The sequence below is a fragment of the Catharus ustulatus genome, chromosome 21 (genome assembly GCF_009819885.2).
Source record: "Catharus ustulatus isolate bCatUst1 chromosome 21, bCatUst1.pri.v2, whole genome shotgun sequence".
Taxonomy (NCBI): Eukaryota; Metazoa; Chordata; class Aves; order Passeriformes; family Turdidae; genus Catharus; species Catharus ustulatus.
The window spans coordinates 3,686,905-3,705,048 of record NC_046241.1 but is presented as its reverse complement, the minus strand read 5'-3'; the positions used below and the strand labels follow the sequence as shown (position 1 = coordinate 3,705,048).

General features: G+C 50.6%; 1 protein-coding gene across 1 annotated transcript in view; it reads left to right on the top strand.

Annotated features, from left to right (window-relative positions):
- The window catches only part of ASTN2 (astrotactin 2), a 315,518-nt gene that overhangs the window by 90,804 nt on the left and 206,570 nt on the right, over positions 1–18,144 (top strand). Inside the window, exons 4-5 of the mRNA XM_033077837.1 lie at positions 944–1,093; positions 9,462–9,569. Coding sequence (XP_032933728.1) covers positions 944–1,093; positions 9,462–9,569 — 258 coding nt within the window. The remainder of the gene's footprint in view (positions 1–943; positions 1,094–9,461; positions 9,570–18,144) is intronic.

Genomic DNA, 18,144 nt, shown 5'->3' with positions numbered 1-18,144 from the left:
TCGCTCCCCTGGCAGGTGTGGGAGCAGCTGCCTCAGGATGGCTGTGCCAGTGTGGTGGCCAGGTGGGTGCAGTCACCACGGTGCCATCAGCCCAGCCGGGGCCATGAGCCTGCTGTGCCCTCGCTGCTCACCCAAGGCATGGTCCCCTCCTCCTCTTCCTCCCCCTGTGCTCTCCTCCTGGCCTCCTTTTGGTAAATAAACCTCAGCTGTGCAAGCCACTCCAGAGCTCCCTGCTCCACCTCCACAAGTCCTGTATCACACAGCCCCAAGGTCTGGGTAACACTCCATCTGTTCAGGGGAGGCCCTGCCACACATTCTCCTGGGCAAGGGAGCTGCAGGGTCAGGGTCCCCCTGTGATCGTGGCAGTGGGAGGCTGAGCCACCCCAGGCTGCCACAGCATCCTTCCCTGGCACCTCAGGGGCGATGGGTGCTGTGGGGATGGGACTGGATGCTCTTTGCAGACCTTTCCCTGCTCTGGATGTAGTTTGTCCTTATGTGATGCTGCCTGCTGGGGCATCTGACACTGCAGGATTCAGCTGTGCCTGCCATAAATGTCAGGGGTTTTGAGGAGCTCTGTCTTTGATCCGTGGTTCCTGGGGGAGCCTGGTACTGGAAAATGCAGATGTAACACAGCTGGTCCCTTGGCTCCCTCCCTTTCTGGAGCTTTCCTGAAATGGTTCCCACTGCTGGCACTTAACTCAAGCAAGGGTTTTGATCCCTGTTTCTCTGTTGCCCAGTCTGTAAACCCACAATTTTCTAGTGTGAGTGGCTTTGGTAAGAGCTGAAAAGTACAGGACAGGTCCCTGTGGGTGAAGTCAGACGGTCTTGGCAGAGCTCCTGCCCCAGGACTCAACTCTGGCTTGCACAAGGAAAGGATTTATGGGCAGTGGGGACACGGTGGCCCAGCTGTTTTCTAACCACAGCCCCTTTGGTGGTGTTGCAGCTCCCGAGGTGACGCAGGAGACGGTGGAGTCCCTGATGCAGAAGTTCAAGGAGAGTTTCCGCACCAACACGCCCATCGAGATCGGGCAGCTGCAGCCCGCGCTGCGCAGCACCGCCGTGGGCAGACGCAAACGCCGCAGCCGGCCCCGAGGTAGGTCACTGTGGATGATACAGTTCCTCCAAAGCCATCTTCCCCTGGCCCCTAGAACTTACTATAATTTATAAGGTTTCCTAGATACCAAGATTCCTTAAGAATTTGGTCACTCTCCAACACTTTGGAAGATAACTGGTTAGAAATTAGTCTGTGTAATTGGTCATTTACCTTTAGAAGTTCTCACTTAGATTGGATGCTGTTTTTTGTATAAACTTTTTATTGGCTGGAGTTTCAATCCCCCTTGAACCTATAAATATGACTGTTTTTCCTTTGTCTCTGAGAGAATCCTGCTTGACCACCCTTTGCATGAAATAAAGACTCTTGTGGAATGCGTCAAGTAAGGCCTCCGGTTTTTCTCTGCTGGCTAAATGTGAGCTTTTCTGAGAGATGGCTGATCAATATTAGCATTCTCAGGTCCTGGTAAAACAACTACCAGAGACAAAAGAAAAGCTTACAGGTCATGGCCATGATGCCTCAGTGTCCTGGTTTGGAGGACAGGTGTCTGCTAAGAAAGGCAGAAGACTCTCTTTGAAATGGAGAATGTAAACCCCCTCCCTCCAAATTATTATAATTTTGAAATTAAGGGGCTCTCAGGCAAAGATATGGGAATTAGGAATAACAGTTCATTACTAGGGAAATTAAAATAGAAATACAGTATTACAAAGAACAAACCCAAACCACTGACACAGAATCCAACCTGACACCTGTCAGGCAGGGTGTTGGCAGCAGTCCCATTCCATGGTGGCTGCATCCTCCTGCAGTGACAGATGTGGCTCAGTTGGAGCAGTGCTCCTGTACAAGGTGCAGTTTTCTCTGAAGCTCCAGGGATGATGTGGAAGGGTCTGGTTTTCCTCTGGAATCCAGTGGAAAAAAGGCTGCCTTGATGTTCCAAAACTCAGTTTTTGTCTAGGTAGGAAATGTTTGGCTCCTCCCCCTGGCTGGAGCATCTCCCAATGGGATGCAGTAATTTTATCAGTCCTGCACTGGGTGGGACTCAATGGCCATTAACAGGAGGTATCCCCTGGTGGGAGGATGGGCTGTGAAAAGATAAAGAACAATGCCCCACCTGGTTTAACACCTGGCCCATTAGCAGAACATCTCCCATGGAGATAAGAATCACTGCCCCACCTGATTTCAACAGATGGTGATAGAATACAGATTTTGATCACATCCTGTATTGTAACCCAAGACACTCAGGATTCCAGATTTTCTCTTTTCCATATCCTGTGCTTCATCAGTATACAGCTCTAAACTCCACACAGTGTTAGCTACTGCTTTCCCATTCAAAACAATTCCTCTAGGCCTGAAATTCAAGCAACTTTACTGCCTCGAAAAGTATAAACAAAATTTTAAAAAAGTATAAAAAAAGTGAAAAAGTATAAACAAAAGTGAATTGGTGGGGGAGCAAACTGGGGGTATATTACTTCATTACCTGAAGCTGTAACTGGAGGATTAACCTCTGATATGCAAATGGACCAGATTTATAATTGTGTGAAAAACTCATGACCACCATCTATCTTGGGTGTAGCCTCTGGGAGGCTTTGACTGCCCAAGGTGTATCTATTGAGGGTCTTTAATAAATCCCCACTTTATTCTTTTAATCTTGTCCAGCCTCTGCTCTAGGGAGCCACTCCAAGGTATCAGCCATGACCAGAGGAGCTTGGCTGGGGAGGAAGGTGGGAGCCTCCTCACCCTCATTGCAGAGTGTGGGACACCAGAGCTGCTCTGTGGTGGGGTGAGAGAGGCACAAACCCCACACAGCATCCTCTGGGTGGGCTGGTGGAGGTGCCTGGGGGTTGTGTCCCCTCCAAGGGATTCTGCTGTCACCTGTCCCAGCTGAAACACAGCGAAGCACAGATTTTTGTCAAGTTTTAGTTTCATGAAGGGGTGAAATTCATTTTGGCTGTCATTCACATCATTGAGACATCTCTTCTTTCTGCTTTCCCAGTGCTTAGAGGGCTGTAGGAGCTGCACAGGGAATGGGAGAGCACCATTCATGAATTTAAAGACTGTACCACACAAAAGGCCCAGGATTGAGGGTCCAGATTTCCATCTCTGGAGAAGGAGGAGATATCAGATCCCTTCAGGGATGATGGGGATGAAGGTCCCTTGGTCACGATCTGCCCAGTGCACTGAGGGTCTTTGTGTCAGCTCTGGGAGCTGGGAAGGAAATACTTTTCTTTCTGTTTACTGTTGGTTTTGTTTTTCATTTATTTATGAGTCTGAAATGTGATCTTTTATTCCTGATACGTTTTCCTGTGATACAGGCCTGGAGAGGGCTTTTTTTTTATTATAGCTCTGCCCATAAATTATTTACTTAGTGTGAAGAAAATGTTCTGACTCTTTAACTGGTTTAAATTATTTGGTTTGTTTTCTAGTAGTTATTCAAATAACTGGATTTTAGTGTGGGTGTGGGTGCTCTGGGGTCCACGGGGACTGTCAGGGAAAGTTCCCCTCATTCCCTGCTCCAGCCTCTTTTCTTTTTTGGTGTGTTTTTTATTTCATTTTTGAACTGCCTGAAGGTAAGAGGCTTTTTGGTCACTAATGGCACAAGTCAGTTAATCCTTGCGGCTGAGCTGAGGAGGAGGCACAGTGCCCAGCTGCAGGCAGAGCCTCTGGCTGTGTGGGAGCACAGTGTGGCCCTGAGCCAGCCTGGCTTGTCCCAGGCTCTGGAGACACCCCCCAGCCCATGTCCCACCTCCCCAGGGTTCCTCTGCCTGTTAGTGACCACAGGAACAGTCAGTGGTTATCAGGACAAGAGCTCCCTCAGTCTCTCCATCTCTCCCCACTGGTTTCCTCAGTATGAGAAAATGAAATTGCTTTGTGCCAAGAGTCTGTGAGGGATGCTGAGCCTGAGGCAGAGTGTACCCCACGGGCTTCAGGAGGGGACTCTGACTCCCAGTGTCCCCAGCCACAGGAACCCCTCACCAGCACTCCCTAAAAAAGAGATCTTAAGCTCTCAGTCATCAGAAATCCCCAAAAAGCCAGGGAGTCCCAACATCTCCATGGAGATCTGCACAGCCCCATCCCATCCATCCTCTTTTCCTCTTAAATTAAATATCTTTTTGCTTGTAGAGGTGGTGGCTGGGCACTGTTGCTGAGCTGATCCATGCCTTCCCTGCCCATTCCCTGGCTTATTCTATGCTAGAGGTTTTTTTTTTTTTTACAGCCTGTGGTCACCTGTGCCCCCGGCAGGCGAGTGGCTGGAGTGCAAACAACCCTTCAGGCTAAAGGACAATACCACAACTCGGGATGTTTACATTTTCCATCCAGCTGCAAACATAAACTCTTTGCCTCATTAATCCATTGCAATCCCTGAGAGGTTTTTTTTCCTCACCCTAAATGAAATTGTCCATTTGGGATACATTCATTTCCTCCTAACGGCCGCGTGACAGTTCCGTGATGGAGTTTGCATCCAACTTTGGTTTTGGGTAGTGACAAGTCAGCCTGATGGATGCATGTGTGTAATTATTTTCTTGTGGTTTGATTTAATTAATGTTTAACCTCATCAAAGCCCTACAGCTGGAGCGCTCTCCCTGCAGGAGCTGCACATGGCAGGAGGATTTCCTCCTCTATGGAAAGGCTCCGAAAGGGTTTCCGAGGGCTGCTCCTTCAGAAGGATGGGATAAACCACCAAATCTGAGAACAGCCTGACCCCCAGCCCAAGGGAAACAAATCTGGGATAAACATTGCCTTGCTTTGCTTCCCTGCTGTGTGTGTAAGCTGCTGCCCATTGCTCCTCATTAAAGCTGGTTTTGCCCTGAGTGTTTCCAGCACTCTGGGGAAGGTGCTGTTTTCCCAAGTAGATTGACTTCTGAAATAACACCCAACCACACCACCCTCTCTATTTACAGTGCCATATAACTTTATTTTGTCTAATGCCTCTTTCATACAACCTTTCTCCCTAAACACGTCTATGGAGTGAAGCACATTCAGAGTTTATAAATAATTGAGGGAGAGCGAGGATGGAGAGAGCCGGGTGGGAGGGTGGAAGGAAGAGGTCTCTGCTGGGGGCTGGCAGAATGGGAGGGGAGGATGCTGCATTCCAGAGCGGTTATTGATCCTGAAACGCAGTCCCAGAGCATCCCAACCTGGCTGCCCCAGGGCTGAGGATGCCCTGGGAGAGGCAGCAGGGCAGGGTTTGGGTTTGGGTGATGGCCCAGGCTGTGTGAGCAGAGCTGGGAGGTGCCCTTGGGGTGGCTGCTGTGCGCAGAGAGGGGGTCTGGTGCCCTCTCCTGGGGCAGGGCTTTAAAAACACTCTGCATTTGGGAAGCAATAACCCACAATGGTCCTTCTCCCGAGGCAGGGTGTGCTGTTCATTGGGATGTGCTGCTTGCTGGGGCTGCAGTTCTTGTGGTGTGGAGGTCCTGGCTGTGCCCTGAGCTACCCAAAGCTGCCTGAGGGGGAGAGCTGAGGCTCAGCTGGGCTCATCCATGGTCCCTGTTTTACCAGGACACCTCTGCTCCCACCCTGCCCTGTCTGACTGTCCTGTGGTGCTTGTGGAACATCACTTTTTGCTGGTGAGACTTTTCTGGAGTTCACCTGGGAGCTTTCACCTCACCTGAGTCATAATATGTCCAGCTCTTTGAGTTGGTCCTTGGTGAAAATGAAACCCTTCAGGCTGTGCAAGGGCTGTGTCTGGGATCAGCATGATTCCAGTTTTTCCCAGTGGAAGCCCATGGTGCTGTCAGCTGCACCCCCTGCACTGGTGGGGTGTTTTGGGCAGAGACAGAAGGAAGAGGGAAGGTCTGTGAGGAGGAAGAGTTTTCCTCAGCTGTATGTGAAGCCAGTGTGTGTGAACATATCCCTGACACAGGCTGCTTTGTTTTAAAGGGCTTTTTTTCTTTATACTTTTATGCTTTTGGGGTTGACTGGGCAAGTTTCAAAAGAAAATATTTGCGTGGGTTTTTTTTCTCCTTAAATCTGCATCTAATTTACCTTTCTCTGACCACATTAGGGATTTTTTTCTTTTTTTTCCCCACTTGTCTGATGCTCTTTTCAGGGTTAAATTAATTAAACTGAAAATTTCCACTTAGCTAATTGCATTGCAGTGCCAGCTCTTGGTGCATGGACTTTGCTGCTGTGCTGGGGAGGGCATCCCTCACCAATTTTTACTGGGAAGAGAGGGCCTTCTTGAGTACCCAGAAGGCAACATTGCATGGGGTGAGCGATTATGGAGGGGGGTGAACCCAGCGTGGTTGATGAAGGAAGGTGTGGGTCTTGAATTCTGTGGTATGGACAAGGATTTTCCATTTTTTGTAGAGGAAAAATATGAAGATAATACTTTTTCCATTGATAGTGGCTGCAGGGCAGAGGGATCACAAAGATGTCACCCAAGGTGGCACCGCTGGGGACAAAACCAAGCTTCCACTTCTATTGTAACATCCAACTTCACAGGATTAAGTAGCTGAGGTCAGCTTGGCCTCGGATAGGAGTCATCCAAACAGCTGCTGTTAGTTATTTCTTTATTTTAACTCCGTTTTGATTCCTTTTACATCTATAGCTCTTTCCCTGACACATTCTGCAACCTTCTGGCTTCAGGGAAAGGATTAAGATTGTCATGTTTGTTTTTTATTTCCTCTTTAATGACAAAACACTCACTTTTAAAAATATACACATGGCTTCAGCTAACAAAAAGTCTTTGGGGGTAACTCTGGTTCCTGAATTTTGTTTCCTTATCCCCACTCAGCATTAACAGGACCATCTTTAATTGCAGTAAACGAGGTGTTTGCCTTGGCACCCTGCCTTGCTCCCCACTAAATTAATGCTGTACTCAGAACAAGTGCCCTGCCCTGTGCCTGGCTGAGCTGAGATCTGTTTGAAGGGATTAACGAGTTTGTAAATCTGCAAACAGGATTAGAAACAAGAGCATCTTCCTTGAGCTCCCTTTCCCTGCCTGCCTCCTGCCCCACTGCCTGGTGAACGAGCTGGGCAGGAGATGAAGGCTTGGGTGAGAAAAGGGAGCTTTGTTTTTTCTCCAGTTTCAAAAGCAGGAGTAAACTGGGTGTAAAGAGGGTGTATCTCCCTGTGAGAGCTGCTGGGAAGAGTTACCACTACATTACTGATATCCAGCACTTCAAAATTGCCGTTTCTCTGTTCTCTGTCTTTCAGGCATCTTATTCCAGTTTGTAACAGATTGCAGTGATTAGGGTCTTTTTGTTTTCTGACACCTGGTGGTTTTCTCCCTGTTTTTGAAGGGAAGGGAATGCTGACCAGGCAGGACTGCTTGGCTTTACCTGGATGCTGTCTTGTTTCATCAGTAATTGCTCGTGGGTGCTCTCTGCTGTGAGCATCCTTGGCCCCAACACAATTATCCTCAGCCCTTGCCCTGGTGAGCAGCCTGTGACCAAGGCTGGCAATGGACCTGGAAGAGGAGGCATTGCCCCAGTTGTGAATGTCTCACTGGGCTAATTTGATCAGATTTTGGGGCCAGTTAAACACGGAATCAGGTTCATGGCAGGATTACTTGAGGATTAGTGTCCCTGCCTCCTTGGGGCTGCCCCAGCTGGGCACTGAGATCCTCAAAACCACCCCCAAGATGTGTTCCAGCATCCTTGATGGCATGGAGGTGTAAAAGCACATCCCTGGCAGCCGTGTGTGTGCCCCAGGCTGGTGTTGCCAGGCTGACCTCTGGCACTGCATGTTGGGTCAGAGGAGACGTTTCCGCTGCGGGCTGGGGACCGCGCCGGGTCTCACAACTGCTGTATTTATACATCCTGCTCAGTGCTGGGTAATCAGAAAATGCAATATCGCTGTCACCAGCTCTCTGAAGACATCCAGCCTGAGTAATTTAACATGTCAGCTCCATCCATCACGGCGACGCAGCCGGCACACAAACGCAGAGTGGCCGGAGGGGGCTGGGCCGAGCCTGTGCCAGCTGCCTGGTCACCTCAGCGGGGTGTGACAGCACAGAGAGCACCACATCACTGCCTCTGTCCAGCCCAGCCATCTGCCTGGGCAGAAGGGGCCAGCTCTGGTGCACAGGAAGGTGACAGAGGGATGTGCCATGTCCTGCCTGCAAAGGCAGTGTCCAGGTCGCTCTCCCGGGCAGGGACAATGGCTGTGCTGAGCTCTCAGGAGTGGGGGACCCTCCCACAGCTGGTGTCTGTCCCCAGCCCTGACCACTGCAGCAACCCCTGATCAGTGAGGAGGGGATGTGCAGCATGGCTGCAGCCCTGGCTGGTTGCCCAAAGGCTGCGTTAGAAGCCCAGGTTAATTAAGATTTTCCTCGCTCTTGCAAATAAGCCTTATTGGTTTCACCACTCTGCTGTGCCTTTCAGACCTCTTGGTGTGGGTGTATCGTGGCACTGAAGAGGGGTTGATGATGGGTGATGGTTTGGGATCTCTACACCCCCCAGCCCCCATCCAAGCACTAAATGCTGCTGTGTTGTAGCACTGACCCTTCCTGCTGCTTCCAGGAGGAGAGGAGCCAGCAGAGCCTCTTCCTGCCCCGCTGCTGAGACTGCTCTGGAGGGCACTGCTCAGCCAGGCCAGGGCATGGCCAGGGCAGGAGCCACGTGCTGAGCTCCTGGCGTCCCTCTGGCTCCTGCCAGCCACCTCTCATCGCTGTGATTAAGGATTTCAGAGGGCAGAAGGCACCGCTCATTTTCTGTCCTTCTGCCAAGAAATGGGGAAATTGTGCTGCTGCCTAGAATAAAAGATTTTTTAAAAACAGTAAAATATTTTAATGGCTGTTTAAAGGGCCACTGTCAACCCCCAGAGGCCTCTTTGCTTTAAGCTCTGCAAAGATTGAAGGATTTCTGCCAATTAGAGTCTGTGGTGCTTTTTAAGCATCCATTGCTTCTTGGTGGGTCTGGGGATGAAGCCAGCTGGGCTCCTGCTGCATCCCACACTGTGTCTGGAGAGGAGGAGGTCGTGTGAGCCGTGGGTCAGCCCTGCTCCTGTCACAGCAAACTGGGGGAGCAGATGGGCCAAAGTGGGTGCTGAGGAGCAGGAAAGACCCTCGAGGGGTCCTGGGTGCCCCCAAGTGCTGTAGTTCCCCTGCACCATTTGTCCTTGCTGGGTTTGACAAAATTCACTGCATTCCACCATGCAGGTGTCCTTGGGGAGAGCAGCTGCCACACTCAGGGGTTTTCTTTGTAAGTCCCTTGAAATACATTTGTGGTTTTATTTCTGAGGGTAGAAAGTGTCTTCTTACATTCACATCACTGTGGCCATAGTGGCATCTTGATTTTTGATGAAATCATGAATGGTAAAAGCTCCTGATCACAACTGGTGACCCCAAGCAAAGAACCTTAGCAAAGAGAGGGGGTTGCTGGCCAAATCCTGAGCTCTGCTGAGGAGCCCCCAGCTCCACCTGCTCCTGAGCATCCCTGGCTGACTTTTTCTTCTCTCCTGCTTGCAGGTGGGATCGGGTTTGGACGTGCCAAAGGCAACTCTGGCTCAGAGGCAGACGATGAAACCCAGCTCACCTTCTACACGGAGCAGTACCGGAGCCGGAGGCGAAGCAAAGGTACAGAGGGAGGCTGTGATTGCACTCTGCTGTCAGGGGAAAGAAATGGCTGAGCACCTTGACTGTCCCCATGGGTCTGTGGTGGTAAGGACATCCCAAGATGTGCTGTTTGTGTGGTGCAGGACCATGCAGGTGCCTTAAATCTCACTTCCCAGTGATGCTGATGAGGTTCTGGGTTTCTTTGATGGTTTTTAATATCAGTTACCCTCCACATGCCCTGGTGCTTCCCCAAAGCTGCACCAGCGGGGAGTGGTTGTGTCTGTCCTCGTCCTGGCACCAGTGCAGCTGTCAGGGATGGTTACCTTGGCAATTCCTTGCTCCAAACTCCAGTTTTCTGCCCTTTATTTCCCATGCAAAGCATCCGTTGGATGAAAATTTCCCAACCTTCCACTTGGCACAAAGGCAATTAAAAAGAACAACTTCAAAATGAGGGTTGGGGCAGGGATTTGTAGACCCAAGTCCCTTCAGGCTCTTTTGTGAGTTAGAGAAGCCAAGAAACTGAAATATCATCTGGAGTTTGAAATTAGTGTCCGCATTTCCTCCCGTCACATCACGGTTTTGTTCAGGACTCTCAGCCCGAGCTGTTCGGTGGAGGAGAGGCCAAGTTTTGCTGCTGTGACTGGGTTTGAAAAATCACTGTCGGGAAATAACTCCGTTGGGAAGCAATTTAAAAATTGCACAGTGGGTCTGCTCCCTCCATTTGTTTTGTGCTCGGAGCCGGGCCTCGGCAGAGCGCGGCAGCCAGATAGATGCCGGTGCCCACCGCAGCAGCACGAGGCCCCATTTGTTTCCATGATGAGCCATTCCCATAAATGCTTCCAGTGTGTTTATTTGAATGTGAAATTACCTCAACACCTCTGATCCGCTCGATGGTTGCACACGGGAATAAACTCACGCGTGCACAGGGGTGTGCTGCAGTTCTTGCTTCAATTTTATATGGTTGGGGGTTGGTTTTGGTTTTTTTTTTTTTTTCTTCTTTTCCATGTGTTTTAGAACCAAAAGAAATCCATCACCATGTTTTAAACAAGCTTTTGATGAAAAGGATGAGAGGATTCATGAGTTACTTACCTGTTGCAGTACAGACACAGCTGCATTCAGGGGAAAATGATAGAATCAGAATCCTGGAACAGTTTGGGTTGGAAAGGACCTTAAAATCACCTTGTTCCACCCCTGCCATGGGCAGGGACACCTTCCACTATCCCAGGTTGCTCTAAGCCCCATCCAACTTGGCTTGGACACTGCCAGTGATGCAGGGACAGCCACAGCTTCTCTGAGCATCCTGTGCCAGCACATCCTCACCCTTATAGTTAAGATTTTTTCCCCAATAAGCTTAAACTTCTTCTAACCCTGCCCTCTGTCTGTTTGAAGCCATTTCCTCTTGTCCTGTTATTCTGTGTCCATCTCCAGCTCCCTTCAGCCACTGGAAAGATGCAGTTATTCACCCCTAAGCCTTCTCCTCTCCAGGCTGAACAATCCCAAGTCTCTCAGCTTTCCCTCATGGGAAAGGTGTTCCATCCCTCTGATCATCTTCATGCCCATGTGACAGGAGGAAGGAATTGGTTGTGTTGGCAAACAGGGACAAAAGACACTGTCACAAAACACTGCTGATACAGGGATCAAATTTCCCAGGTGCTGGAGTAGCTTTTTCAGTGACTTATTAAGGAATACTTGCCAGGCTGTGACAGCCTTGGATACCTTGGAAAAGTCACTGAAGTCTGGGGTTTTTCCAGCTTCCACTAGAGATAGGGGTGATAGGACACAGGGAAGATAGGGAAAACTGTGTTTTAATGAGAGGAAGAAAAATCTTTGCAAGGCTGCCTTGATGCCATTCCCCTTGGGGTCAACTGCTCTGTCAGTCTCTTGAAAAACGCTCATACTGGATGCCAGGTACAAAGATATTTTTATTGATTTCTATGTTAGTTTTTGGTTGTTGGTTTTAGCTTCCTTGTAGGGCAAATACAAAGGAACAGATGAATGGGAAGAATTCCTTTCTTTCCCTGTGAATAAGCTGTTGTTCACCTGGGCAGCTTTGATGGCTGGGTTTGAAGGGAATTCAGGAGGCAGAGCTGCCTCGCGCCGTCGCACAGAGCTGGCTGTTAGATCTGCCTTAGTGTTTGAGCAGTGCTGTGAGAACCTGGTTTGTTCGTGTTCACTGGGGGCTAACTGAGGGAATTGTCTTGCATAAAGTCCCCATTGTGCTTCTCCTCCTGTCTAGATACATTTGGCCATTGCTGCATCCTTGAAAGGAATTTTCCATTATCCTTTCATTGACTCTCCACTCCCTCATGGAAGCAAAGCAATAGCGTAGTGGGAAGTCGTAGTACCAAACTCATAATTACGAGTTCAGCCAAGATCCATAATTGGACGGGATCGTAACTCTAATAGAGAAGGATGCATCGTCAGATACAGTTAATTCTTACAATGATGTTCCCCTATCGATTCTGCCAGGCTGCCGTGTCGTTGCAGGTGCCTTTGGATAGTTATCAGGTCCAAGGAGAGAGGGATTCCTTGGGGTTTCTCTCCTCGGATAAGATTTTGTAGGATTGAGCCTAATTACTTGTACTGTCAAGGCATTGATCCCAGATGATGCGATGGGAAGTTTCCACTTAGGAGGTGTGCGGGTTTGCTTTTATTTGAGCTTGGTTAAGTGGCCCCCTGTGTCTCCTGGAGAAGGAGGACAGCAGGCTCTGTAGTGTTTGGCAAGGCAGATTAGAGAGATATTCCCACAGGACAGTACTCAGCAAGGGAGGGTTTGTTCTGGTAGCTCAGGAGCAGCAGACCCACGGGTACCTGGTTTTCAGTGCAGGAGTACATGCTGGGGTAAGAGGCAGCACCTTTTGTGGTCACAGCACGCTGCACCACTCACCTTCCCAGCTTCTAGGTGTGTGGGATGCCCTTACGTGATGTTACTGTGTCTTTGGAAAGTCTCTAGAGGAATTCTAGGGGAGGAGAGTGGAAGGAACAAAGCAGAGATCTTCCCCTGGAGCCTTGGTCTTTGCTGTTGGGCTCAGCCCCATCTCTGGGATTTGAGCTGGGAGAGGCACTGCTGGCTTATGCCAAGAAGTGTCCTGTTCATTCCCAAATTTTCAGTGAGGCCCCCCTGCTCTTCAGCACAGTCCCCTGCCTGTGCCCACACCAGCTCCCCACTCTCCCCTTCTCTGATGGATCAGTGTGAGCTCTGCTCTAGTGCTATGCAGTCTCAAGGGAGCTGGAATTTGTATGCTTTTCCAAGTGAGACAAGTCCTGAGAGAGGCTGTCAGGCTGTGCACAGCTCTGTGCTCAGAGGCTGAAGTGCCCCTCAGCTGAGGCCAGGGATGGCTGGTTTGCTCCTTCCTCTGACCCTCAGCACTGACTCCTTGAGGATTTCCAGAAATCAGATTTTCATGCAACCTATTTGCAGCAGGTTTGTGCACTGCAAGGCTCTGCTTGCTGTGGAGTCTGGCTCTCCCCTTTCCCATTCCCCTGGGAGTACCAGGCAATGTGGGAACTTCATTGCATTCTGGCTGTGGTGCACAGATGGCTCTTGTCTCCAGAGCTGTCGGTCATTGCACCTTCCACCAGTGCTGAAGTCTCTGTGAGGCAGAACCTGACAGTGTTGTAAAGATGTGAATCCACATCCCCCGCTGGCCATCAGGGCAATATCAAAGCTTTGATGCTTCAGGGTGGGATGTGTTCACTCTGAGCTGGAGAGGAAAATATTAGTAGCAAAAATCACCCTAAACCAAGGAGGCAGAGCCGTGTGCACAAACTCCACTCCTGCTCCATCCCTCTTGTTCTGGGGTGGGGTTTGCCTTGTGCCCAGCAAAATATATTCTGCTCCTGGTCTGACTGTGCAGCCCTGAGTTCCCCTGGTCTTAGGCAGCAGCTGCCTGATGGTGAAATCAAACAGTGAAAGATGTGGGGGGAGCAGCAGCACTGTAACTCCAGGGCTGTGTCAGGCTCCCTGCCCATCTCATTAAGGATTCTGTGACTATGGTGAGCCCCACCTTGCTGAAGGGGAGGCACAGGTGAGGTTCCTCCCTCTGCTTTCTCAGCTGCTCTCAACAGAAATGTGCAGCAGATGTTGTTCAGCTTCCTGGGTTGGGGGAAACTGAGGCAGGGAAAGTGAAGATGTCATATGGAGACCCTGAGAGGGGCTGAGCCGTCCCAAGCCCATTTGTCTTGGAGACACACAGACCCTCTGTCCTCCTTTGCACTGTTCTGAGCCTCTGTGACCTGCTGGGAGCCCCTGTATCTGAGCCCCTGGGACCTGCCAGGAGCTCCCCATGCTGCTGACAAACCCTGAGTCTGGGGCTGATGTCCCTCCCCATCCAGCAGGGATCAGAGCTGCTGGAAACCCAGACACAAAGCATGGGGTGAAGAGGCAAAGGGATGCTTTATCTCCTGTGACATGCTGGAGGGCACCCAGCATAGTGCCCACCCACCTGGGGTGTCTCATGGAATGTCTCAGCTGGCTGCTGCTCCTCAAGCTGCCTCTGGTATCTGCTTGAGCTCGGGCTGCACCACCCTGAGCCTGCTCCCCACACTTGGGTCTGGGGGAAGGGGGAAACATCCCACTCTGTTTTCATTCACAGCTCTTGTTCCAGCTCCCCAGCACGCCAGGGAAGGGAGGGCATGGCTTTGGGATGCTCCTCAGCTGAGGTCTCTGTGAACAAGGCACCTGGCTGTTTCCATAGCATGTGGTGATGGTTCTGACAAATTAGCAGAGTTCAATTATGTACCTTGGATTGGTGTCAGCCCCGTGTGTGTGTGTGTGCTGGGCTGGCTGGCGGAGCCTTCTGAGGGCTGTTAGAGAAATGAGAAGCTGAGCTTTGATCTGCCTCTGTATTTGGTGTTTAAAACAAGGCCTTTTATAAGGGAATATTAGGTATTCGGAGTCTACTACATATGAGGAAGCTTTGCTTTGATCCTCTCCCATCTCCAGAGGCAGCAGGCACTTATTATTTCATGGGGAACTAAACGAAGAGCAGAATGAAATGTGGGTACTGCTGTCTTTGCTGGTGCCTCTGGCCTTGCTGGAGCTGAGTGAATGCTGCAGGCAGGACATCACCCCACTCTCCCACACTCCTCAGGGAATTGCCTCCCTGCTCTGCCTTAGGCTTGACTCGCCTGCAGGCTGGGGGAGATGCTGCTGGCAATCAAGTGGGACACAAAAGGTGATAAACCTGTCAATTTGGGCTGCTTCCAGTGACACGAGGGAAGAATGGGTCTGTCTGTGTCTGGTGCTCTCTGTCTGTACATGGGGATGCTTCTCCCTTCCTGGCACTGCATCCATCCCCTCCTCATGTGGCCAGCCCACGGCATGGGCAGGTTAGGATTCCTCAGGAAGGGACACAGAGCCTTTAGGATTCCTCAGGAAGGGACACAGAGCCTTTAGGATTGCTCAGGAAGGGACACAGAGCCTTTAGGATTCCTCAGGAAGGGACACAGAGCCTTTAGGATTCCTCAGGAAGGGACACAGAGCCTTTAGGATTCCTCAGGAAGGGACACAGAGCCTTTAGGATTCCTCAGGAAGGGACACAGAGCCTTTAGGGTGCCTCAGAAAGGGGCACACAGCTGCTCCCTGCAGGGACAGACGGACAGGTCAGTCTGGATGGTGCACACACAGCTGGTTCATGGCACATGGAGCTGTGCTGCTCTTTGTGAGGTCAGGAAGGAGCACCCCTGAGGGGACACCACAGCTCCCATGTGACCTGCACATCCCCAAATCTCAGAATTGAGGTGCCTTCATGATACAAATCTTGTCTTTATGCCCCAGAGCAGCAGGGTCTCCCCCTCTAGGCTGCACCCTGGCACCACAGCCATGCTCACACCGATGTCCAGGGCACTGTGACAGTGGGGGATGCTGCTTATTCCCAGCCATTCTCTGCTCTCTGTCATGGATGCTGCTTCTCCAGCTAGTGGTGCATGATGGCTTATTTAGCCTGCAGAGCAATGAGGCACTGCAACAGCCCATAAACCCCATCTGAAACCTCTCCATTCCTGCTGGACTCTGGCTGTGCAGGGAAGCTGGGCTGGGGCTGCTCCAGCTGCCTCTTTGTTCCCTTAATCTCTGCTGGCTGTGGGTGTGGGGTGCCCTCATGCTCCTGCCCACACCAGGGGTGCTGGGAGAGGTGCTGCTGCTGGAAGCTGGAGCTGGGCAGCACAGGGGTCTGCAGGTAGAGTGCTGGTGGAGCTGCAGTGGCTGCAGGCACTTTAACTTCCCTGGACTGCGCTGGAGATAAAGGCTTTTACATCTGTTCCTGGAGGCAGTGCGGCTCTTCCTATTTATTTATTTATTTTCCGATTGTATCTGATACAGCCTCAGCGAGTAATTGAGTGTTTGAGAGTGAAAAATTATCTCTCCGGCTTGGCCCTTATCTTGACAGCAAAGCAGCACTTTTAATTTAATTTTGTTCAGAGCATGTGGGTAACAAATTTCACTAATCGCTCTGCTGTCGCCCTCCGCATGGTAACGAGCCTCTTGTTTCCCAGGAAGCAGAACATAAACACGGAGCTGGTGCAGGCGGGAGGAGGGCGAGGGCTGGTGCCGCTTGGAAAATGAAGATGTGTTCCTTGTGGATCCCTGTGGCACGGTGGATTTGTCTCCTGGCTGCGGCAGGGAAGGAGCAGAGGGTGGCAGATGTCACATTTGTTCCTGTGTGGTGCTTGGCTGTGGGGGAAACTGAGGCACGGAGGGATGTGCCCCAGCCCTGGGGAGCTGTTGCAGAGCAGAGATTTGTATTCTCATCCTGTTCTGTCGGTTTGTATCTATTCCAAACATAATGGATGGAGGAAAAAAAGGGTTTGGGAGTTTACTTTGGGACTGCAGCCCAGCTCCCCAGTCCCAGCTCTGCCTGCAGGGTGGCAGTGGACAGTGGGCAGTGTGGTGAAGGTCCAGCCAGGGTGAACAAATTGAGTCCCTGGACATCTCTTGCACCAGCCCCTGGGACATTTGCCAGGTCCTGAGCTATCCCTGTTGCCCTGGCCTCCATCTCCTTCTGGTTTCTAAAATCAATTCATCTGTCTGACCAGCCCTTCACTCACTGAGCACAATCCTCCCTGGGCTGTGACTCAACACAAACTATTTCATAGATAATGATTACTTTTTTTCCTCCTTTTTTCCAGTAGGAATAATGTTTTTGCTACTCTGTATTGAAAATTGCTTTCTCGTCTCCTTAAAATGAAACCTTCAACTCAGATTTGCCTTTGTGCTTGTGTATTGTAAAATTGGGACTCATTTGGAGTGTAAAACAAAAAAAGATCAGGCCTTAATTCCAGGAGAAGTGCTTTCATTGATTTTCATGAAAGAAAATTCCAGTGCAGGCAATATCTACCTTTAAATATGTAGCTGTTTCTTTAATGTGATTTTATCTCAACCAATTCAGCACTGAGAACATGAAAGCAAAACTGACTTCATTGATTTTAATTGTCGCTGCCCAGAGAAATGCAAAAAAATATAACAGTGCCAGAAGAGCAAATTGAGTTTGCACAAATTCTTCCTCTCTTTGCTGTGCCAGGAGATCTGAGATATGTGGGGAAGAGAATCTGCCTGTGACCCTGGTGCTGAGGGGCTGGTGGATCAGCATCTCAACCTGTGTCACTTTGGTCATCTCTGTTTCCCCCCTCTCCTCAGCTGCTCATTTCTTGCCCAGCCTTCAAGGCTTTGCCTTTGCCCCCTTCCTCCTCGTGGTTGGAATTTGCTGGCAGAGTCTCCCTGCCAGCTGCAGGCACAATGCCTTAGAGCAAAGGGGGAGCACCACCAACAGCTGTATAATTAGGAAGCAAATACATTTATTCAGTACATAAGGCTTTATAACTCCAGGAGCACCTTAAGAGCCGTGGCTCAGGCTGCTGGAGGAGCACAAGAGCCCAGTGGGACACACAGGAGCTCGGTCAATGAGCCCTTGACCTTGCTGTGGGGTCCAGCAGCCCAACTCCCCACTCCCCACAGTGCCCAAGCCACCCCTTGGCATCCTCCCCCCTGACCCACAGCCCAGGGCTGCCTTTTCTGCAGCTCTCTGTGCTGTACTGGAGGACGTCTGGGCTAATTGCTAGAGGATAATTCATAAATGTTAATAGTATTAATCTGATTCAGCATGTGCTCAGCAAGATCTAATCCTCTATAAATCCAGAAGCAACTGATCTCACCCTTCTGCTGCACAGCGTGGCTGCCTGTCCTCCTTCCCCCATCCTTCCTCTCTGCCTCCTTGGAGAGTCTCCCCCAGCACAGGGGAAGCAAAGCTGCCACTTCAGGGCTGATCCACATCCTGCTGACTCTGAGATGAGGCTGGAGACTGCCCAGTGCCCGAGCTCTGACCCACATCTGGGCTGTAGCTGTGGGCACCTTCATTGGACACCTTCATCTGGGATTTGTCCAGGACTGGAGTGGAGAAGATGCCTCAGGAAGAGGCTGGGACCAGGTGTGGTGTAGATGGTGTGTGATGAAACACCCACCTGTGCTCTCACCCCCTGCCTGGGGGGCTCATTGCATCCACATCCATCCCCTTTAGAAGGAAGGGCCTTTGGGGCTGGGGGGTGTGTGAAGGCTTGGTGGGGTCATGGTGCAGGAGAGCTGTGTCTGACTGAGAGGAGG